This window comes from Diabrotica virgifera, chromosome 6, assembly GCF_917563875.1.
Source record: "Diabrotica virgifera virgifera chromosome 6, PGI_DIABVI_V3a".
Lineage (NCBI taxonomy): Eukaryota > Metazoa > Arthropoda > Insecta > Coleoptera > Chrysomelidae > Diabrotica > Diabrotica virgifera.
In genome coordinates, this window is record NC_065448.1 from 188,614,384 (window position 1) to 188,639,620 (window position 25,237).

A 25,237-nucleotide genomic window follows, 5' to 3' on the forward strand; every position below is an offset into this window, starting at 1 on the left:
TGCACAGTTTTCGAGATAAACGCGGTTGAACTTTAAAAAAATCGAAAAATTGCAATTTTTGAACCCGAATAACTTTTGATTAAAAAATAAAATAGCAAGTCTGCTTACCGCATTTGAAAGTTTAAGTCAAATTATATCGGTTTTGATTATTTGCATTGGTAAAAATTTATTTTTTTATTGTTTAACAAAGCTATAAACACGTAGGGTTTCCCGTGCTTTTACATGCGTTTTAACGCATGTAACGTAGAAATAGTCTTGATTGCACTAGTACCTATTCTACCTACTCGTTCGATTTTAAATGAGAAATCATAGAAACATCACTCACGCACTAGTTGTTTGTAGCTTTGTTTAACAATAACACAATAAATTTTTAGCAATGCAAATAATCAAAACCGACATAATTTGACTTGAACTTTCAAAGGCGCTAAGCAGAATTGCTATTTTATTTTTTAATCAAAAGTTATTCGGGTTTAAAAATTGCAGTTTTTCGATTTTTTCAAAGTTCAACCGCGTTTATCTCGAAAACTGTGCATCCTACTAAAAAACTTGTAGAAATATTTTTTGCTTAAAATGACCCAAAAAAATACAAAATATTGTTTTGTTTTGCCAAAAATCGCTGTTATTTGATTCCTCAAGTTCTTGGTCTATAACAATCTTATCGACATCCGGATCAACTGTTACCCAAAAAATTCGTGTTCTACGGGTCAAAATACATAAAAAAAACTTGGGTAAGTCCATCTGAATTAACGAGGCCGTTGTACCCCCCCTGGCGACAGGACTAGTTATAAAAAGCATCTTTTTCCGCTTATTTAAGCTTGAGTACTTAGATTTGGGTAGTCGCCGAAAGAAATATACATTCAATTACCTATAACTCATTTTTAGTTAACACTAAGAGGTTTTTGTAGTAAGAAGTTTATTTAGTTTTTTATTAGCTTTAATTTTAGTAATAATAACTTTTTTATTAAATCTTATAGTTTTTGAGTTATTTACGAAAAATCGGTTAAAAACATGCACTTTTCTCACGAAAAATTAAAATCTTTGATCTTATATAACTCAAACAGTTTTGCTTTATTTTAATAACTTTATATTATAACAAATTTTTTTTACAATTTGTCCCTCTATCGAATTATGGGGTTATTTTAATAAAATAATTTCCATTTCCGAGAAGGGGAGATATCCACTCCAGGGTAAAAGCGCAAGTTAACAACATGTCACTTTTGTTCCTTGAGATATCCTCTAACCACTCACCAATTTTCATGCAAATCGATAGGGGTTCAACGAAATCGGAGGTAATAGCTCATATCCCCCTTCAGTACTGCACTACGTGGCGCAAATCGGAATTTAATAAACTAAAATAGTCCGTTCTTTAACGGTAAAATATTGCAAAATCTCTAAATTTTAAGAACCGCTTGGATTGACATGAAATTTGGCATACACATAGCTAACAAGTCAAAGAAAAAAAGTGATATTGTGCCGATATGTGCTTTTCCCCTGGGGGTGGTTTTCACCCCCTCTTGGGGTGAAAAAATATTCGTCCAAAGAAAGTCAGGAAATGGATAAACTGGCTAATTTTAAGTAACTTTTGTTCTATAGAGTTTTTGCACTAAGTCCATACTTTTCGAGTTATTTGGCAGTGAATATGTTCATTTTTTCAACAAAATAACCACGCTTTTAGACGGTTTTTCGCAGATAACTCAAATAGTAAGTATTTTGTCGAAAAAACATTCTTAGGAAAAATATAGCCTCTAAATAATTTAAAAAACTGATGTATATATCACGTCTCTACACCTAGCAGAAGCAGAGTTATAGCTAATGAAAAATAGGTTCATATTCGTCAAATTCCAAATGGAACACTTTAACGTGAAATAACCAAAAATGAAGCACATTTCGGGGAGAACTCATTACAACTTATTTAAAGTGTTTAAAAAAGCTTTATTTTTGTTTTATAAAAAAAATTTCTAGCGTTAAAATTAAACAAATTACGCTCAAAATAAAGTTAGTTCCTTTTGGTTTTGGTAAAAAAATCGAGAAAATCACCCCCTAATTAGTATCTTAAATGAACTTAATCGTTACGACTTTATAAGTTTCTTGACTGTTGTATATATTGTTTATATGATCTGTAAGTTTCATCGGTTCAAAGTCCTTACTATTGAAAGGGCTGTAGGTAAAATGGGTTGAAAGAGTCACTGATTACGAATGTATGCAAATTTAGAAACACCAAATCTTAATCAATTTTTGTCTAACAGAAAAACAAAAAAATACATGATATTTACAAAAGCACATCTGACTTTTTTTGTTTTTCGAGATTTTTGTTATCTCTAACAATTTTTAAGTTAATTTGAAAAAAGCATATTTTTCAAAATTCAAATTTTTAAAAATTTTATTTTGAAACCAAATTTTTTCAAAAATAATCACTTTGAATCGATGAAACTTACACATCATATAAACACAACATAAGTAAAATAATTTGTGGAGCGGTAACGATTATTTTCATTTAAGTTGTTAATTAGGGGTTGGTCTTCCCGATTTTTTTTTTGCAAAAACAAAAGGGACCAACTTTATTTTGAGCGTAACTTGCTTAAATTTAACGCTAGAAACTTTTTGTAAAAACAGAAATAAATCTTTATTTAAACACTTTAAAAAAGTTTTAATGAGTTTTCCCCCAAAAGTGCTTAATTTTTTCGATATTTTACGTCGAATTATTCTTTTTGAAATTTGGTGAATATGAATCTATTTTTCATTGGCTATAACTCTAGTTCTACGAGATCCAGAGACCTAACGCGTACACCATTTTTTTTACTTTTTTATAGGCTATATTTTTCCTAAGAACCTTTTTTCAACAAAATACTTACTTTTTGAGTTATATGCGAAAAACCGTCTAAAAATGTGGTTATTTTGTTGAAAAATGAACATATTCACTAGCAAATAACTCGGAAAGTGTTGACTTGGCGAAAAAGCTGTATAGAACAAAAGTTACTTAAAATTAGATACTTTACCCATTTCCGGACTTATTTTGGACATATATTTTTTCACAACCAAGAGGGGGTGAAAGTCACCCCCAGGGCAAAAGCACACATCGGTACAATATCACTTTTTTTCTTTGACATGTAAGCTATACCCATGACAAATTTAATGTCAATCCAAGCGGTTCTTTAAAATTTAGAGCAAAAACCGTGAAAGAATCGACTAAAAACATTACATTGAAATAAGGGATAAAACATTGCACCCATATAAAAAGTGAGGCGATCATAAAGTTAATAAATACGTAGCGAAACTCTGCTCAAATTTTAGGCGGTGTTGCCGGATTATAAAAATAGAAATGACATGTACGACATGTGAAAGAAATGTATTCTTTAATTTTTACCTTTTAATTTTATTCTAGGAAGATTATAGTGTGGACTAGTATAGAAGCAATAAATAGGCTTTAGGAAGTAATAATGTTGACCTGTATTTAGTAAAGTTCATTGGACCAAAAGGAAAGAAGTGGTTACTAAATAAGAAGTTTGGTGTCAAAAGATAATACCGGTGGAATGGGAAATGAATTTGTTTCGTTCCATCCATAAAAAGGTAATATAAACAAATACAAAAATTTTAGAACTCTTTACCTGTAAATAGTTCTTTTTAAAATATATAGTAGAATTATTATCGAGTATACGCTTTGAGCTTCGCTGGTGTCGCTCCTGGCGGATTACTAATTCAACTTTCACCGGTAATTTTTAAATTTATTATTTAATTGTTATCGCTTAATATTTACAACGCAAAAAAGTAATTAAATTGTAATTGATTTTTTTAAGATTTTGCTAATCATTTTGACGTTCTATTGATAAAATATGAATTTCTTACTTCGGATACTTTCACAATTATCGTGTAGATGGCGCTAAGATTAATTTATAATTACATATTACGGAACATTAAAAAAACTTAAATTCAGTATTTAAAACGTAAGTATATTTAAGGTAAAAATATATACCACAGCTTTGACCAACTAATATTTTTTATAATTAATGTTTTTAATTTTAATTTTAAATTAATCACTTTGACATTTATGTCAAATTTCCGGTAAACGTTTACAGACTTGCCACTACTGGCGCTCGCGAATTTGTAAATATCCCCTCTACGTACGAGCTCACAGCGTATTCTAGAATCGTAGAATTCTAGACTAGACTGATAAATAATATAGTGGAGAACAAAATTGAAGAGAAACACGCAGCTTTCAAAAAAGGTATAGCTACAACAGATAATATTTTCTTAATAAGAAACATAATAGAGAAAACAATAGAAATAGAAGAAAAACTATTCCTGGCGTTTGTGTATCTGAAAAAAGCTTATGGTTTCAGAAGAAGAGAGGTTATAAGGAATTCTCTAGAACAACTACAAGTACCAAGACAAAAAAATACAAACAATCAAAAGCAAATATATGAACCAGTAAGAGGGCGACAAATGAATGGAGAAAAATCAAATAAATTTCATGTGGAAAAATGAACAGAACAAATATATATTAGATAAGATAAAAAAAATGAAGTAAAAAACTATATTATTACACAATTCTGTGGGATACACAAATTAGCTGCCCAATACAATACATATAAATATTCATTTTTACATGCGGACTATATCATACTAATGACAGAATAAGATATATAATTCTAAACATATGGATCAAGGAAATAGAACAAATTTAATGAAGATGGTAATAAATAGACAATATACCAAATTAATTATAATGAACACACACCTAACAAAAGAAAATGAGAATAATAAATTCTCCTGCAAAGCACCATTGCTTCCATCTTTCTCTATCTTCGGACATTCCAATCCACTGTTTGGCTGCCACTGCTCTTACGTCACCTACCCATCTCTTTGAGGTGTTCCCATGCTTCTTCTCATTGTTCTTGGTCTCCATTCTAAGGTTCTGCGTGTTTATCTGTTATCAACATTGTATAGCTGTGGCTGGCCCAGAGTCATTTCATTTCTTTAATTTCCTGCACGATATCTTTGACGTTCTTCGTCTTATCCTGGGATTTCTGATCTTGTCTTATAGTTATATTCGAAGCATTATTTCTTTCATTGCCCTTTATATTGTTTCTAGTTTTTTTGTGAGATTTTCTAGTAAGGGCTACGGTCTCCAAGCCGTAGGTCGACACTGGTAGTATTCAGGTGTTATGATGACAAATGAGGAAAAATTGATGTTCGCATAGCAAATAGAAAAGGAAAGCGAACAAAATATTGTAGGTATGCCATGAATAAAACTATACTAAGGAATAACAAGGGAAGAAATACGCAATTGTATAATGTGTATAAAGCTATAGTCCAACCAGTTATACTATACGCAAGTTAGACCGGGCAGTATCGTCGCCCCCGCTAGCGCAATTATTCCGATTCGATTTTTTTGCACAAACTTACTCAAAAAGAGGTCTTTATAACATATCCACAGGGTGCCGGGCGGTGCCGTGGTCGAAAAATGTTTTAAACAATTTTTTTTAAAAAAATTCACAAAAATAATTTTTTTATTTCAAACAATTTTTTTTAGATAATCTGGGTCATTCTGAGCAAAAAAGGTGTCTTGTCATTTTTCTCTAAAATTGACTGTTGTCGAGTTATGCGCGATAAAATTTTGAAAAATGCGAAAATGGACATTTTCAAGGGTTCATAACTCGATTAAAAATGATTATTATGAAATTCAAAAAATGACAAAATCAAGATTGAAATACCTTCTTCAGCGTCCTGAAGAGAGTTTTGTCATTATTTTATTACAAAGCTGTTATTTTTAGTTATTAACAATTAGCGGTATAGTCCAACTGTATCGTCGCCTCCGTTAGAGGAACTATGTATTTCGATTCGATTTTTTTGCACAAACTTACTCAAAAAGAGGTCTTTATAACATATCCACAGGGTGCCGGGCGGTGGCGTGGTCGAAAAATGTTTTAAACAATTCTTTTTAAACAAACTCACAAAAATAATTTTTTCATTTCTGACAATCCTTTTTTTAGATAATTTGGGTCATTGTGAGTAAAAAAGGCCTCTGGTCATTTTTCTCTAAACTTGACTGTTGTCGAGTTATACGCGATTAAAAATTTGAAAAATGCGTAAATGGCCATTTTCAAGGCTTCAAAACTCGATTAAAAATTATTATTATGAAATTCAAAAAGTGACAAAATCAAGATTCAAATATCTTCTTCAACGTCTTGAAGAGAATTTTGGCATTATTTTATTACAAAGCTGTTACTTTTAGTTATTAACAATTAGCGCTATAGTCCAACTGTATCGTCACCCCCGTTAGCGGAACTATTTCGATTAGATTTTTTTTGCACAAACTTACTCAAAAAGAGGTCCTTATAACATATCCACGGTGTGCCGGCCGGTCCGTGGTCTAAAAATTGTTTAAACAATTTTTCAACCACAGGCCGGCACTCTGTGGATATGTTATAAGGACCTATTTATTTTGAGTAAGTTTGTGCAAAAAAATCTAATCGAAATAGTTTCGCTAATGGGGGCGACGATACAGTTGGACTATACCGCTAATTGTTAATAACTAAAAATAACAGCTTTCTAATAAAATAATGACAAAAATCTCTTCAGAACGCTGAAGAAGGGATTTCAATGTTGATTCTGTCACTTTTTGAATTTCATAATAATCATTTTTAATCGAGTTATGAAGCCTTAAAATGGCCATTTACGCATTTTTCAAATTTTTAATCGCATATAACTCGACAACAATCAATTTTAGAGAAAAATTACAAGAGACCTTTTTTGCTGAGAATGACCCAAGTTATCTAAAAAAAATTGTTGGAAATGAAAAAATTATTTTTGTGAATTTGTTTAAAAAAAATTGTTTAAAAAATTTTTCGACCACGGCACCGCAAGGCACCCTGTGGATATGTTATGAGGACCCCTTTTTGAGTAATTTTGTGCAAAAAAATCTGATCGAAATTGTTCCGCTAACGGGGGCGACGATACAGTTAGACTATAGCGCTAATTGTTAATAACTAAAAATAACAGCTTTGTAATAAATTAATGGCAAAAATCTCTTCAGAACGCTGAAGAAGCTATTTGAGTCTTGATTTTTTCACTTTTTTAATTTCATAATAATCATTTTTGATCGAGTTATGAAGACTTGAAAATAGCCATTTTCGCATTTTTCAAATTTTTAATCGCGTATAACTCGACAACAGTCAATTTTAGAGAAAAATGACAAGAGACCTTTTTTGCTCAGAATGACCCAAATTATCTAAAAAAAATTTTTGGAAATAGAAAAATTATTTTTGTGAATTTGTTAAAAATTGTTTAAAAAATTTTTCGACCAAGGCACCGCCCGGCACCCTGTGGATATGTTATAAGGACCTCTTTTTGAGTAAGTTTGTTAAAAAAAATCGAATCGGAATAATTGCGCTAGCGGGGGCGACGATACTGCCCGGTCTAAGTGAAACATACGTAAATAAGGCAGTCTAAACACGACAGTAAGTTAAATGAAAAACATAAGGAATAGCTCAAAAGTATAGCAGAAATAACAAATTTGATAGAATTAGAAATGAAGAAATAAAAACTGAATTAGAACAGGAGCCCATAATGTAGATATATTTTATTGTGAATGATATCCAGCTAAGTTGGAAACATTTGCAGAATGAAATATTAGTCTGATAAACAAACCAAAAAGAAACAAAAAAAAGGGAAAATTGTGAGAGAAATTATAGAATTGACCAAGGACGGAAGGAAATTCAAAATGGATGTTAAGATAGATGTTAAAGTACGAATAAAGAATAATTTATGATAATTTCTAAACACAAAACTATAACAAATTTTCAGAGTACTAAGTAATAAACGGGCTCCACACTCTCGGCGAAGTTACTTCGCCAAAATTGACCGAAGTCCGAAGTACAACAACTCTACACATTCGTTCTACTTCGCGAGGAACACATTCAAGCGGTGCTATACCGACAAAGATCCCTTTGACTGGGACGCGCCAGACCGACAGAGGATGGAAATAGAACGAAGTGAGGCAAAGTTGCACAAGCTGGCCGTATACACTCTCGTACTTGTTGAACCTCAATCGACTTCGGTGAGAGTGTGGAGCTCACACTAGCTTGTACTAAGCAGTATCCCAATCAAATGTCATCATCATCATCATACAACCTCTTCTGTCCACTGCTGGACATAGGTCTCTCCCATTCTTCGCCACTCTTCACGGTTCTGTGCTTCTTGTTGCCATTTCTTGGATATTCGTTTAATGTCGTCCATCCAGCGTGTTGGTGGTCGTCCTCTGCTGCGTTTGTCTTCTCTTGGGCGCCAGTCAATTAGTTTTCTGGTCCATCGTGAGTCTTTCAGTCGCGCTATGTGACCTGCCCAATTCCATTTCAGCTTGGCTATACGTTCAACGACATCAGTGATACCTGTTCTTTTCCTTAAGTCTTGGTTCCTTATTTTGTCTTTTTTTGTCACGCCGAGAATCGATCTTTCCATGCGCCTTTGTGCCACTCGCATTTTTAGTGCTGTTGTTTTTGTGAGCGTGAGAGTTTCTGCTCCGTATGTCATAATAGGAAGAACGCATTGGTCAAATGTCTTCCGTTTCATAGCTGTCGGGATGTTGCTCTTAAAGATGTCTCTTAGTGATCCATACGCCGCCCAAGCAAGTGTTATTCGTCGTTGAAATTCGCAGGTCTGATTGTCCTTGCCTATTCTGACTTCATGACCGAGATATATGTACTTTTCTGTCAATTCTACCACTTGATTTTGGATGGTTAGGTGTTCGCTGGGAACTAAATTTGTCATAAATTTGGTCTTACTGATGTTCATTCTTAGACCTATTGTTGAAGACACGTTTTCTAATTCTAGTAGCATTTGTTGTGCTTCACCCAGATCTTCGGTAATAAGTACTATATCGTCGGCAAAACGCAGATGATTGAGCATTTCTCCATCTATCTTTATTCCTCTATTTTCCCACTTTAGCATTTTAAAGGCGTATTCGAGGACCGCTATAAATAATTTAGGTGAGAGAGTGTCGCCCTGTCTCACACCTCGCTTGATATGAATTTCTCTGGTAGTATCATGTAGTTTTACACGCATTGTGGCGTTTTGGTATAATGTTGTACAATCAAATGTAAAATTGTCAATATAACATTAACCAGAATGCGTGGGGATATTATTTTTGTTTACTCTTTATTGATTCACATTTTTGGGCAGCTTATTAGATTTTAGATGAGCCCAGATAAAATAATCATTTGAAGGTAGATTTTCCAATCACGCAGGCTACATTATGTTACAGTTAGGTTCAATTACACAATTATTAAAACTGTTTTTCTCAGGACAATAATTTTGCGTATAACATGACATCTATTTGAAACCAAATTTCTTCTTCATCCGAAGTTTCTTCTGCAAGTCTCGGTAAAAGCTCTTCTTGTAGCAGGTCCAAAAAAAGTTATTTTTTTTTTCATAGAAAAACGGTGCAAAAAAAACAGACCTTTATATTTACCTAGACCTCATTTTCGAAAAAATCTTATAATTTTGAATATTTGGTTCATTTTTTAATAGGCGACAAAAGGTGTCTTTGTCTTCCTTCTTTTCTATGGTCTATTTGATAATTAATTACCCGATATATTTTAAATAAAGTAAAAGAAAATGGCGAACAAGGAACAATGAACAAATTTGTATTGAAATGATATTTTAAATTTTGTATCAATAAAATAATTGAGTTTTATAATAAAGTATGAATTATGAATTTAATTCCAAATACGAAATTTTATTGATTATGTGGTCAAGCATGCTTCACTAATAATTTTGATAAATGAAGTATGACACGCAGTAGAAGCTAATAAATTTCGAATTTAATTAATTTTAATTAAACTGAAAACATTCCCTTCCAATAAGTTCGTCTGATTGTTTTATAAATGCTCATTATCATGTTTGCTTTCCATGTATAAATTTTGACGTGATTAATTTAAGATCTGAATTAGGGTGTGCAGACAGCAATAATAATGTTTCTACTCGGGTAAACATGTTTAATAGGTCGATTGAAAAATATCATTTTTTATGGTATTATATTGTCCAAGTAAAAAATACTGTGGAATAGCTTTAAGCCGGTGAAATATGATATTCTTCAAATATAGATATTAGGTCAAACGTTTAAGAAGCGGCCATTTGAAAGCATCTCTGTGTTTTTACTGTCAGACCTCCCGCATAATATCTATTCACAAGTTTCGTGCCAAATCTTAGTTTTAGTTCGGTAGCTAGCAGTGTGTTAGTACTGGAGTGTACGTGTGTTAAGTGATACGAGTGTTTTGTTGCTGTAATTATTTTGAATATTGGTTTAGTATTTCGTTTGGAGGGTGTCAAGTGTTAATTATTGTAATTTAATTAATGTGAATAGTGATGTGGCGCCCGTGGGATAATGTAAATATCGCGTACGATAACGCTGATATTGTAGAAATTGACAGTGCTAGTGTGAATGTAATTACTAAAAAAAAGAGCTCGTAAAGAAGATTCGAATGCATTTAAATGCAGAAACACAGCAAGTATGTTTGAATGTATACAAATATTTTCTTCGCTTTCCTATAAATTTACATATACATACATTCATACGCATGTTCAACCATTATTAATTTATAATACTGGTTCGAATTCATTAAAATAACAGACGAAAAGAAAAAATAAGATAAGTAACACTAACGAAAACAAGGAAAAAATCACAGCAATGAGCAAAATATTTTGTCGGAAATTAACTAGGAAATAGCTAAGTATATTATTAGTCCAGGGCGCATCTGTTTTGAGATGGACGTTGGGAGGTGACTCATTTTTTTGCAGAAATTGCTTGAAAATAATTCAAATAATAATATTTGAGTTATCATCCCACTCAAATGGTCCGGAACATTGTTTAAATAATCAAAATGTCAAAATGTGAAGGAAAAATTCGTTTTTTGTTATTGGTTTTTTGATTATAACTTTAAAACTTTCGAGAAAAGCTGTACTGACATAAAAGTTGCGTAATTAAATTTCCTATAATATAGAATTGGTTAAAAATTTAAAAAATAGTCACACTTGTTGCAAAATAGCAACAATTGCGAAAAAAAAAACATACAAAAACAAGTATTCGCATTTTACGTTTTTCAACCATTTATGCTACACTTAGGACCTTCATATTTTACCCAGAAAAACTATATGATAGAGTAAAACAACACTGTAAATTTCATTAAGATCGGTTTAATCGATTTTGCAAAATAAATTTTGCAATCCAGCTTTCGCAAAAAAAATTAATTGTTTTTAAATATTGCAGGACTGAAAATATAGGAGATAGCAAGTTGAATTTTTTTTTGCTTATAGAAGTGTACCGTACCATCCATTTGCAATTTGCAAAATTAAAATCGATTAATTACCACTGCGTCAGGAATTTTTTTAAATAAACATTAATTGTTGGTGCTACGCGTAGGACAGCGGTGTTCGATTCACACAGGTTGATTTCCACCAAAATTTCTTCCAATCTTTATCTAATATATTATTTTCTTACACTATATTTTGTTGTATTTTAATATTTTAATTCTACAAAAATCAAAATAATTTTTATAATTGTTTGTGAAATATCGTTTAAACAATTGCATATGTTTAAAAATAATAAACTTTTATTCTCCATGTTAAAATATATCAACAAAAAAAGTTTTTGCTAAAAAGTGTTAGTTCAAAGGATAGAGTATGTGTTTTTATTTTGCAATAAACAAATTTATTTATTTATATCGAAATGCATAAAAATTAAAATGTATCAATCATTACCAAAGGTCATTGGAATGCCCAATCAGAACAAACTATCCGCTGTCCTGCGCGTAGCACCAATAATTAATGTTTATTTAAAAAAAATCCTGACGCCGTTGTAGTTACTCGATCTTAATTTTGCAAATTGCAAATGAAAGGTACAGTACACTTCTATATGCAAAAACAATTCAACTTGATATCTGCTTTATTTTTAGTCCTGTAATATTTTGAAAAAATGATTTTTTTTTGTGAAAGCTGGATTGCAAAATTTATTTTGCAAAATCTTTTGAACCGATCTTAATGAAATTTACAGTATTGTTTTACTGTATCATAAAGTTTTTCATCGTGAAATATGAAGGTCCTAAGTGTAGCATAAATGGTTCAAAAACGTGAAATGCGAATACTTGTTTTTGTATGGTTTTTTCGCAATTATTGCTATTTTGCAACAAGGGTGACTATTTTTTAAATGTGCAACCAATTTTATATTGTAGGAAATTTAACTATGCAACTTTTATGTTAGTACAACTTTTCTCGTAAATGAATACTTTTAAAGCTATAATCAAAAAACGAAGAAAAAAATCGAATTTTTCCTTCATTTTTTGACATTTTGATTATTTAAACAATGTTCCGGATCTTTTTGAGAGGAAGGATAACTCAAATATTATTATTTGAGTTATTTTCAAGCAATTTCTGTGAAAAAATTTGAGTTCTTTTATTTACTGATGCTTTAAATATTTTCGTTGTTGCTGTGGAGAACCAATTTCTCGGGTTATTTAACCATGATATTCTTCTTCTCCCAATTACTCGCTTTCCGAATACTTTGTCTTGAAAGAATATTTGCAATAATCTGTATTTAGTACCGTTGCTCATTGTGTGTCCAGGATATTCCAACTTTCTTCTTTTAATCCTATACATTACTTCTCTTTCTTTCCTGATTCTTCGTAGTAGAGCTAAAAACCAGATTAGCAAGAAGAAATAAAAAAATGCACTGAGAGCGCTGATGACATCCAAATATTTATCGAGAAAAGGAATGATAAAAAATTATAGGACGATAATAATACCCACAGTGGCATATATTAGCGAAGTATAGACAATGAAAATATGAGATGTGAAGACATTGGAAACGTGGGAAACAAAATTGCTCATAGTGCCGTCACTGAAGGTGGATATGAGCTATTACCTCCGATTTCGTTGAACCTCCATCGATTTCCATGAACATTGATAAGTGGTTAGAGGATATCTCAAGGAACAAAGGTGACATGGTGCCATCTTGCGCTTTTACCCTGGGAGTGGATGCCACCTCTCCTCGGGGGTGAAAATTATTTTATTAAAAATAACCCCACAAGTCGATAGAGGGCCAAATTATAAGCAAAATTTGTTTTATTAAAATAAATCAAAACTTTTTGAGTTATTAAAGATCAAAGATTTTAATTTTTCGTGAGAAAAATTTCATAAATTATTCAAAAACTATAAGTTTTTAAAAAAAGTTGTTATTATCAAAATTGAGGCTAATAAAAATTAAATAAACTGCTTACTAGAAAAACCTTTCAGTGTTAACTAAAAGTGAGTTATAGGTAATTGAATGTATATTTCTTTCGTTGAGTAGGCCAAATCTAAGTAGTCAAGCTTAAATACCGGGAAAATGATGCATTTTATAACATAAACTTATTAAACATTTGTCAAAGTTTATAGAAATATCTATCAAATAAGCCCTTGATCAAGTTGATAGTATTAAAATTTATGCACCAAAAATGTTTCAAAATGTATCTTTTAAAAATGTCCCAAAAAAATGTTATTGTTTTTTTGTAAATAACTCCGTTAATTTTTAAGATACCAGGTTCACCTAAAATCTAATTAAAAGGTGATTCCAAGAAATATTAAAAAACGTCAAAATTAGTCTTTTAAACCTCTTACTATACGAAAAGTAGAATAATTTTAAAAATTCTGATTTTTGTAAATTATATTTAAAAAAAAACATTGCATTCTAAACCGGTCAAAATTGTTGAAATCATTAACTATGTTAACCTAAAGAAATTCTTGTGAGGATAACTACAAATTTTAATTTTTTTTGAAATGGGGTATGTTTTATTTTTCACTTTTTCCTAAAAAAATCGAAAGGGTTCTCTTATTTTCATCATAACTTGCTTAATTTTGATGCTATTAACTTCTACTGGAGCTCATTTGATAGGTATTCCGAAGTGCTTTGACAAGTGTTTAATAAGTATATTCTATAAAATGCATCGTTTTCCCGTTATGTAAGCTTGAATACTTGGATTTGAGTACTCGTCGAAAAAATATACATTCAATTACCCATAACTCACTTTGAAATAACATAAGTTTAGTTCTTTAAGTGGGGAGTGTATTAAATTTTATTATCTTTAATTTTGGTAATAATAGCTTCTTTACAAAAGCTTATAGTTTTTGATTAATACGTGAAAAACAGCTTTAAAACATGCATTTTTTTAAGAAAAATAAAATCTTTGATATTTATTAATTCAAAAAGTATTGATTTATGTTAATAACATTATATAACAAATTTTGCTGAGAAGTTGACCCTCTATCGATTTCTGGAATTATTTTTAATAAAAAAAAATTTACCCCCGAGAAGGGGTGGCATCCACCCCCAGGGTAAAAGCACAAGTTGGCATCATGTCACCTTTGTTCCTTGAAGTATCTTCTAACTACTCGCCAATTTTCATGAAAATCGGTGAAGGTTCAACGAAATCGGAGGAAAGTGGAGTCACCTTCAGTGACTCCACTATCAGAGCTTTATATGGAATCAAATATACAGGGTGTAACGAAAATACGAAAATACAGGTCATAAATTAAATCCCATATTCTCAGACCAAAAATAGTTTAAATGAACCTAATTTACCTTAGTACAAATATGCACATAAAAAAAGTTACAGCCCTTTGAAGATACAAAATGAAAATCGATTTTTTCGAATATATCGAAAACTATTAGAGATTTTTTATTGACAATAGACATGTGGCATTCTTATGGCAGGAACATCTTAAAAAAGAATTAAAGTGAGATTTGTGCACCCCATAAAAATTTTATGGGGGTTTTGCTCCCTTAAACCACCCCAAACTTTTGTGTACATTCCAATTAAATTATTCTTGTGGTACCATTAGTTAAATTCAATATTTCTAAAACTTTTTTGCCTCTTAGTATTTTTTCGGTAAGGCAGTTTTTATCGAGTTGCGGCTTCTTTTTTAATATGTTTACATAAAAATTTTATGGGGGTTTTGTTCCTTTAAACCCCCCAAATGTTTGTGTATGTTCCAATTACACTTTTACTGCGGTACCATTAGTTAAATACAGTGTTTATAAAACTTCTTTGCCTCTTTGTATTTTTTCGAGAATGCACTTTTTATCGAGATATTACTTCTTTTTTAATATGGTTCAAAATATACCTAAAAATGTAAATCATAAATAAATTTTCATATTATTACCAAGTCTCCATAATCGTACTTAGCCATATACAAGTATGTGGTGGATTTGACAAATATTCAAAATATCTCGATAAAAACTGACTTTTCGAAAAAGTACTAATAGGCAAAAAAGTTTTTAAAGTATTGTGTTTAACTAATGGTACTACAATAATAATTAAATTGGAACGTACACAAAAGTTTGGGGGGTTTAAAGGAACAAAACCCCCATAAAATTTTTATGGGGTATCCAAATTTCACTATAATTTTTTCTAAAGATACTACTACCATAAAAATGCCACATGTCCATTTTCAATAAAATATCTCTAATAGTTTTCGATATATTGGAAAAAATCTATTTTCATTTTGTAACTTCAAAGGGCTGTAACTTTTTTTATGTGCATATTTGTACTAAGGTAAGTTAGGTTCAATCGAACTATTTTTGGTCCCAAAATATGTGATTAAATTTATGACCTCTATTTTTGTTACACCCTGTATAAGTGGAAGATTACATACGATAAATAAATAACTAAAAAAAATGTAAAATAAAACTTGCGGCAGTTGCTCTTTAAGTCGTAAAGAGTTAGATTAGATAACATAAAAGGACGAAAAAGGCAAAGATGATTTGAAAACGTATAAGATTTCATAAAAATAAAAGTCCATCGTGGAGAGAATACAACAACAACAAAAAGTAAATGGAGAATGATAGTACATTAATTTAGCAGACAAAAAGCGTACTTAAATCGGATGTCAGACCCGCGAGCAGTCGCGCCGTTAGAATACATCTAACAGTTTATCCTTTTTCGTGATAACTTGATGAACAATTTTGCAACACAACTTTCCACTCGTAAGTGCCTCTAGGAAGGGTGTAGTAATGCGTAAATTAATTTTTTTTTTCTTTTTCTTTTTCTTCTTCTTTTTCTTCTTTTTTGGAATTTATGGCTTTGTGAGAAAAAATTAGCATTAATAATTGTTAGAAATAATATTTCTAACATTACATGTAAATAAAAATATTTAACATAAAGATTTGTGGTAATATCGCGTCTAAATTCGTATTGTTAGACAAAATCTAACGCGCGGCCGATTACGTGACAGAATAGAGCGCGATGTTCCCGGGTTAAATGGGTGGTAGTATGTTATTAAAACATAAATAATAGGTTTGTTCTAGCATCAGTTTCAAACGGTTTGAAACCATCAGCGAATAGTGGACCAGCTCGAGTAGAGGGAATAGCACTGGTGACTGTAATATATTCTCTCACTGACCAACTGTTTGCTGACGGTTTCTGACTAGTTTGACTGTTTGCTAGAACAAACCTATTGCTTGCAACAATTACGGCATAAACATTAATATCAAAAAAACCAAGTATATTGTCTTCAGTAAAACCATTACACAACCAGCACATATTAGTATAAACGGCATCCAAATTGAAAAATTATCAAGTTACAAATACTCAAGAACTTTATTAAACGAAACTGGAGACCAAAACAATGAAATAAAAAGACGTATCGAAATTGCCAGGGCCACCTTCAAAAATATGAGAAAATTCTTCTGCAACAGAGATATAAGCATCCCTCTACGATTAAAAATTCTAAGAGGTTACGTATTTACCACGCTATTATACGGTGTTGAGGCCTGGACTCTCAAACAGAACAACATAAAAAATATTGAAAGTTTCGAGATGTGGTGCTACCGTCGAATGCTGAAGATAAGTTGGGTTGAAAGAATCACAAACCTTGAAGTAATACGAAGGATAGGAAGAGACCCAGAAATTTTCTTAACGATAAAACGAAGAAAACTCGAGTATTTGGGTCACCTGATGAGAGGTCATAAATACGCATTACTTCAAAATATAAAGCAAGGGAAAATATAAGGAAAACAGAATCCAGGCCGTAAAAGAATGTCATGGCTGCGGAATTTGAGAGAGTGGTTTGGCTGCACCACTAATGAACTTTTTAGGTCAGCTGTAAACAAGGTCAGGGTAGCCTTGATGATTTCCAATCTCCGATAGGAGTGGCACAAGAAGAAGAAGAAGTATGTTATTTGTTAAGGAACACCATGTGGCAAGAATGAAAGAGGACAGATGAAAAAAAAATTGCTTGAGTGGAGACTACGAGCAGACAAGTGAAGACGAGGAAGACACCAACGACGACCTCAAAAGAACTGTCACCATTTAAATGAATTGGATAGAAGAGGCGCAGAACAGAAAAAGGACGAAATATCTGGAGGAGGTATATTCAACAATGGATAAATCAGGGCTGATTGATTATGATGATGCTGTTATTTTTAAATTAGCAATGAATGTTTGTATTTCAGTACTAGATCTATAAATCTGTTAAGCCCCAAAAATAAATATATACCTACATGTATGTAATAATAAAAAATTTATAAATTTAATATTCTGTACACCAACACACCTAGTGTGGCCCAAATGCAAGACCAAGACGAGACTTAGACAGTCTTGGTCTTGGTCTTGCGCCAGTACACCTGGTCTTGGTCTTGGTATTGGTCTTGCAGCAAGAGTCTTGCAAGTCTCGCAGTTGCCCATTAGCCTATTGCATATCTTAGAACAACGTAACAGAGATGTACATTATAAGCTTGAATATCATAGCCATAGTAAAGACTAGCCAAATTAATAAATACCTAAACAACTGACACCGGGTGGGGTTTGAACCCACGATCTAAGTGATACCTGCCTATGTTCTAACTAACTAAAGTTAAAACTACCTCTCAAAACCCACAAAATTTCATTTGCATATCTCAACCAGTTTTAGAGCAATAAATAAATTGTCAGTTTGTAAGAAAAATTTCAACACCCCCTACTTGGGAAACGAAGCATTTATAAAGTAAACGTTTATGAATCAAACTGTCATTACTTTTTCGTGCAGAATTACCCATTAAAATTTGTCATACTTATTTAAAACATCCTGTATTGATTAAAAACATGGCTGGTTAAAAAATTACCTAACTTTTTTATTATGCAATATAATTGAATGAATTAAAAAACATAGTGCTAAGAAAATGTGAGGCTATAGTTGAGTTTTAATTTCAGAATGCTATTGCATGCTTGAATAATAAGTTAGCATAATGCTAGAATACTCCACAGAGTGAGAAAAAACACAGTTCGATTGGTACACCCGGTATACAGTCACAATAATTGACCTGTCTAGCAACAATATTATTGCAGATATATTTATAAAGAATAAGACAACATTATTAAAAACAATCACTTAAATCGGACAACAGGTTTAGGAAATCTGAGACATTAAAAATGACCCGTTTTTAAGGTGGTGCGTTAATTTCTTGGAGAAGTGTATATCATTAAAATAATATTTCGGTATTTTGTTTACACGATATCCGGCATTATATGTTGTACTTTTGTCTCGTATCATTATCTTATGACACTTTTAAATAATAGCCGCGTTATTTCGGCAAATTTAGTTTAGCTGAGTGACCTCATAGCACAGTCAGCATAAACAATACATAATAGTCTTACTATAATAACTACCGATAAGACTTCTGGTGTTTGGATTCCTAGAAAACTAATAATGAAAAAAATTAATTACTTATATACTTATTAAGTCTATTTACTTGCAAAGGTGACACATTTTTAAAAAGTTTCTATACGAATTTCGATATTACTGTAGGCGTCGCAACGCAGGACCAGGAATGTTATGTTATGATTAAAGGACGACTATTCTCAAAATCTGGACAATTAATTTCAGAGCGAAAATTTGGTCTGCTGGGAAAGATTGTACAAAACATTTTATTTTTACATTATAATAATGACCTCTGAGTACATGTCAAATGTGTCAAGTGTTTTTTAATGGATATTTTGATTCGCTATGTATGTTTATGATATTGTTCGTAATGCGCATAAATCCGATTTTCAATTTTTTTTTAATTTTTTATTTTCTCACAGAGTATCTAAGAATATAGCCGAACTTTTATACCTTTCTAAAACGACCCTCAGTTTTAACTGCAAGACGCAAGAGTCTCGCAGGCTTACTCTTGTCCTTGCTCAAGTCTTGCAAGGTAAGTTTTGGTCTTGGTCTTGCTAAAATTAGGCGGTCTTGGTCTTGGTCTTGGTCTTGCGAAAACGCAAGAACAAGACCAAGACTGCAAGACCAAGATCGATTTTGGGCAACACTAAACACACCACTAGAAGTAAATATAAGATATAGCTTTAATTTAATTACACTTTAAACCGACAATTTAAATTTGTCTGTATGTATATTTACAGAATAATTTATATTAAAATGATTTATTGTAACATCTTTTAAACTGCATTTTAAAACTTACTTTTGTAAAGAAGTCCTCAAAGGACGCCAGAGCTCTCGATTTAAAGCATTCTGCTAGATCACCATTTAAACAGGCACCGTTGGTCCTAGCTAAATAAGGATCAGTTTCCGGGCCAGTACCAAATCCAATCCAGTCTAGTAAGTTTCTACCTGTAATAAAATTAATTATTCATATGAATATATTGAAAAATTTGAATGGAGGATCATAGCCCAATAAATGACCGATTTGGAGTGTAATTTTCAGGGGCAACTCCGAATTGCATGAAAATGTGGATTTAGGTTCTACTTACTCCCCACTTCAAAGTTGAATTTGTGCCGTTGGTTGCTTTTACTTGGGGGGTGACATTTACCCCTTCTCGGGGGGTGAAAAACGCGTGTTTAAAATAAGGCCGGAAATGGATAAATTGACTTATTTTAAGCACCTTTTGTTCTATCAAGTTTTTTACGTAAGTCAATACTTTTCGAGTTATTCGCGATTTAAAATTTTGATTTTTCGACAAAAAAACTACGTTTTCAGACCGTTTTTCCCAAATAACTCAAAAAATAAATATTTTATCGAAAAAAATATTTTTGATTAAAGTGTAGCTTATAAAAAAACGAAAAAAATGGTGTACCAGTAAAGTCTACAAATTGAGTAGAAGCAAAGTTGTAGCTCATGAAAAATACGTTCTTATTCGTCTAATTTCAAATCGAATAATTCAACGCGAAATCACCGAAGAAAGAAGCGTTTTTCGGGAAAACCTTATTAACATTTTTAAAGTATCGAAAAAAAGCTTATTATTTGTTTTTTACAAAAGTTTACAGCATCAAAAATAAACTAGTTACACTGAAAAAAAAGTTGGCCTCTTTTTTTGGTAAAAAAAATCGTGAAAACCTCCCTCTGTTTAGGACCCTAAATGAAATTAATCGTTTGGCTTTACCATCTATTTTAACTGGATGTACCTATATTGTTTATATGATCTGTAAGTTTGATTGGTTTAAAAAAATTTCTAAAATTTTTTTAAAAATTTCAGTTTTTCAAAATAACTTAAAAAGTATTATTGATAAGAAAAATCTTAAAGAGTAAAAAAATTTAGATTTTGCTATTATAAATATGCTAGTTTCATTTTGTTTCTCCGTAAGACGAAAATTGGTTAAGATATGGCTGTTCAAAATTTGCATACACTCGTGATTAGTGACCCATTCAAGCTTTCTCAATTATAACCCTTTCAAAAATAAACACTTTAAACCGGAGAGCCTGACAGATCATATAAAAAATAGATAGGTAAGTAAATTGTTTGTAAAGCGGTAGCGATTAATTTCATTTGGGGAGCTAAACACGGCGAGATTTTCATGATTTTTTACAAAAAAAAGAGGGCCAACTTTATTTTGAGCGTAACTCGCTTATTTTTAATGCTAAAACTTTTTTAACAATTAAACCAAAGCTTTTTATAAACACTTTAAAAAAAGTTTAAATGGGTTTTTCCCGAACAGTGCTTAATTTTTCGGTGATTTCACCTTGAAATATTCGATTTGTAATTAGACGAATAAGAACGTATATTTCATGAGCTGCAACTTTGTTTTTATTTGATTTATAGACTTGACTGACACACCATTTTTTTGGGTTTTTTATAAGTTACACTTTTGGTAAGGATATTTTTTTCGATAAAATATTTACTTTTTGAGTTATTTGCGAAAAACCGTCTGAAAACGTAGTTTTTTTGTCGAAAAATCAACATTTTCAATGGCAAATAAGTCGAAAAGTATTGACTTACGTAAAAAACTCTATAAAACAAAAGTTGCTTAAAATCAGTCAATTTATCCAATTCCGGTCTTATCTTGAACGTATGTTTTTTCACCCCCGAGAAGGGGTGACTGTCACCCCCCAAGTAAAAGCAATCAACGGCACAATTTCAACTTTGAAGTGGAGGGTAAGTAGAACCTAAATCCAAATTTTCATGCAATTCGGAGTTGCCCCTGAAAATTACACGGTATCGCCGAATTTCCCGTTCATTTACTGGGCTATCAAAGGAAAACGGGGTCCCGGAAGGCGAAAGATTTTATGGCTTAAAAATATCAGAGCCTGGACCGGCATTTTTTCAACATATTTGATTATAGCTGCATTAAACAGAGACGTATTTGCCAGTGTAGTCGCTAACCTCCACCAAAGGAGACAGCGCTACAAGACGAAGATTGAAAAAATTAACTTTCTAGGTCATATTAATATGAAGCGAATATTAGACTCAAGAGTATATTATTCATTATTAACGATAAAATCATTGGTTTTAGAGATATTTGACGATACAAATTTAGCAGCACAATACATTAATCACAATAACAACTGTGCCGTTACATGTTTAACTTCAAATATCTCGAAAGTTAATGACTTTATCGTTACGAGTGGAGTATATATTATTTACATAGAGAGTATTGGAGAATCCAAAAAGCGGGAAGGGTCAACCATTCACTGTCCACTGTGGTATGCCTCTGTTAGTAGCCAGAAACGTTTATTTATCATAATTTAGTAGAGTGTACAGTACCTACACTTTCTGCCAAGTATAAAAGGGATACGTCGAATGGTTTTAAAATACTGAGCCAAAAACATGTGACTCAATCATGAGTCACATTTTATTTAAGTGATTTGGGTTAAATCTTAATATTTTGAAGTCTAGAATCTACAACTTAGAAATTGGACTTTCTTAATGAAACACCCTGTATACTGAAAATACCGTATGTAGGTTATGGTGGAACGAAAGGATAGGAAAAAAATTTTTCTCAAAGAACTTCAAAGAAAGTTGCCTTATTATGTCTACAATAAATCTACGAAATATTTTTGTTCTAGGTTTACATCTTGAGGTGCCGCAAAAGCTTTGAAAATATAGGTTTTTAACAAAAAATAGAGAAAATTTTAAATATTTTTTAACCTGGTGCCATAGCTAACATTTCTTAGTGAAATATTGTTTCTAATAACATTTAACATTGCTATCATTGCTGTATGTACACATTGCTATAAGATTTCTTTACTCTTTTGTGTCTCAAAATTGGTCATAACCTTTTGGGAAGAAATCTTTGCTCTAACAAAGCCATTTTTGCTTCAAGACCACAGACACTAAGAGATAACTCAGTCACGAGCTTTATGACTCTTTTCACTGCCTGTGCATGACAGGGAAAACACGGAAAATTCACACACTACACCTGACACCTACGGTCTCTGTCTTCACTTATATACATTTTTAAGTCCTCGTCTGTTATATGTTTTGGCGTAGGAGGATCAGTAATTTCTTTTTCCGACCAGTTAATTATATGAATGTAGTCATTTTCATTAAAGTTAAGCTTCGGGACAACAAACTTCCTTACATAATCTATGAGTTCCGATCTTGCCTTCAAAAGTTGCGGCAGACCTAGCTCCCTTATGTGTTTTCTTGTCACATAACATGGAGAGAAGCACATTTTCTGGGTGAGAGAAGCAACCATTCCTTTGAATTACTGGATCAATTATTTGGAGATGGTCCTCACAAAGATAACGTGAAAATTTGATGAGTCTCCATAGATGTTTTGATACATTTACACAAAATGGTTTCAGTTTGATATGAAACCAGACTGGGACGTACACCTTCATCACATACATAGCTAAAGTTTTCAGATTATTGGAAGGACTGTTACAACATTCTCTGTTGCAACATATAACCGAAGAAGGCGATTGGCCAACGTAAGCCATCATGAATGAGTTAATTTCCAGTAATTTTTAAAGAAAGATCAGACGGACATACACCACTGGAGATTGCTTTGCACATTTCCTACTCCTCCCCTACGCCGAACAAATAGTGGGAGGATATCAGTGCGGTTTCCGTCCTAATAAATCCAAATAAATCAACAACGGACCAGATATTTACAGTAATAGCCCGGCTACACGCACCGTCTTGCCTGAAAGCATGCCTGCACAGTCTGGTTTGTGCAGGTAAGAGCGTGCGTATGGACGGCAAGACTGTATCGCGCAAAGGCCTCCAAGCGCGGACTTTATCCTCCTCGACATGCTGAAGATTTTACCTGTGCAGTTTTTGGTTCTACAGTTTTACTTGCACGTGTGGACGGTAGTTCAGTCCGGTCTTCAGTCCCGCAAAAGTTTTCGAGGTGGATAGACCAAGATGAGCGACATAAGAAGTGTTACGAAACAGTTTTTAACTGAATTTATAGAGTTATACAAATCTTTGCCAGCATTATGGAAGGTGTAGAGTAGAGAATATTCCGACAGGAATAAGGAAAATGAAGCATACGCTTTTATTTATTACGTAATATTTTATTTTTTTATTTTTAATTGATTCTATAATGGGGAATTCTTTAAAATCGTATAATTTTTTTACCGTTTTTTAAAGAATAACTATTTTTTTCCAATATTGGTATACTACCGCTGAAAAAAGTTTATATACTTATATAATATACTGAAATGTTTTCCTGCGGCATGTTTAATGTAGTATTATCATTGTTTAACTGTCTAGTTATACAATGGTATTATGTTTGTATGGGATTGGGCCATAATAATTGTATGTGTAATGAAAATTACATTTCTTAATTAACTACTGCTTGACGTTTCGATTTCCACTCTGGAAATCGTCCTCAGAAAAAATTAAAAGACAATTAAATATGAGAAATTTTCCTAGAATTTTCAAACTTAATTTTCTTTCAATTTTTTCTGCGGACAATTTCCAGAGTGCAAATCGACACGTCAAACAGTAGTTAATTAAGAAATTCTCCGCAGGAGCCACTTTTTACTCCACTTACTTCTACAGCGTCGTTGCTTGTTTGTTTGTTGCTTTTTTATTAATAAACAATACAATAACGCTTCCATTAAAAAAACCTCTTCGGTGCTGCTCATCTTGTCGAATTCTCTGAAAGACTGAAGTTTGCGCAGTCCAATTTTTTACGTGGCCTGCACGTGTGGACAACGTACGGTGTACAGTTATTTTGTTCCGTCATGCCTGCACAGTTTTGGACTGCACAGGCAAGACGGTGCGTGTAGCCGGGCTATAAGGCAGATGGACTATTGTGTCTCTTATTTAGCTTGGCAATAGAAAAAATTATTAGAGAGTCCCAGATTAATATGAATGGTACTATCTTTAACAAATCAGTACAACTTGTCGGATATATAGATGACATGGACAACACAGGTTGGTCCACAGAATGTCTGACTGAAGCATTTCGGTTGTTAAGAGCATCTGTACAGAGAATGGGACTAAATATAATTGTTCCAAAGACCAAATATATGTGTTGCACTAGGTCAAGCAACCCAACACCTACAAGAATAATAATTAACGACCTAGAACTGGAAGGTGTCGACACCTTCTTGTACTTAGGTTCGCTGCTAACTAAAGATATCAATATTAGTGAAGAAATTAAAAGAAGAATAGTGCTCGCCAATAAGTGTTACTGTGGCTTAAGAAGACATATGGCCTCAAAAATACCTAGAAAAATTTAATTGACTCTCTACGAAACACTAATAAGACCAGTGCTAGCATATGGTTCAGAAACTTGGTCACACACACAGAATGACCAAGAACTTCTCAAACATTTTGAGCGGAAAATGCTAAGGCGAATATATGGAGGCATAAAAGAACAAGGTTTGTGGCGCAGGCGTTACACTTTGAGTTGTATAAAAGTTTTGGAGAATCTGACGTTGCAAAATTCATTAAGGTAGCACGTAACGTTCCTGATTTCTTTGAGAAAAATTTTTCACTTGTGTTCAAAATTTTTCTGATGGGTGAGAGGAGTGTGTAACGGTACAAATGTCACATCTATG

General features: G+C 32.3%; 1 protein-coding gene across 1 annotated transcript in view; it reads right to left on the reverse strand.

Moving 5' to 3' along the window:
* LOC114328049 (uncharacterized) overlaps nucleotides 1-25,237 on the reverse strand; it is a 101,803-nt gene that overhangs the window by 61,714 nt on the left and 14,852 nt on the right. The window contains exon 2 of the mRNA XM_028276792.2: nucleotides 19,466-19,614. Coding sequence (XP_028132593.2) covers nucleotides 19,466-19,614 — 149 coding nt within the window. The remainder of the gene's footprint in view (nucleotides 1-19,465; nucleotides 19,615-25,237) is intronic.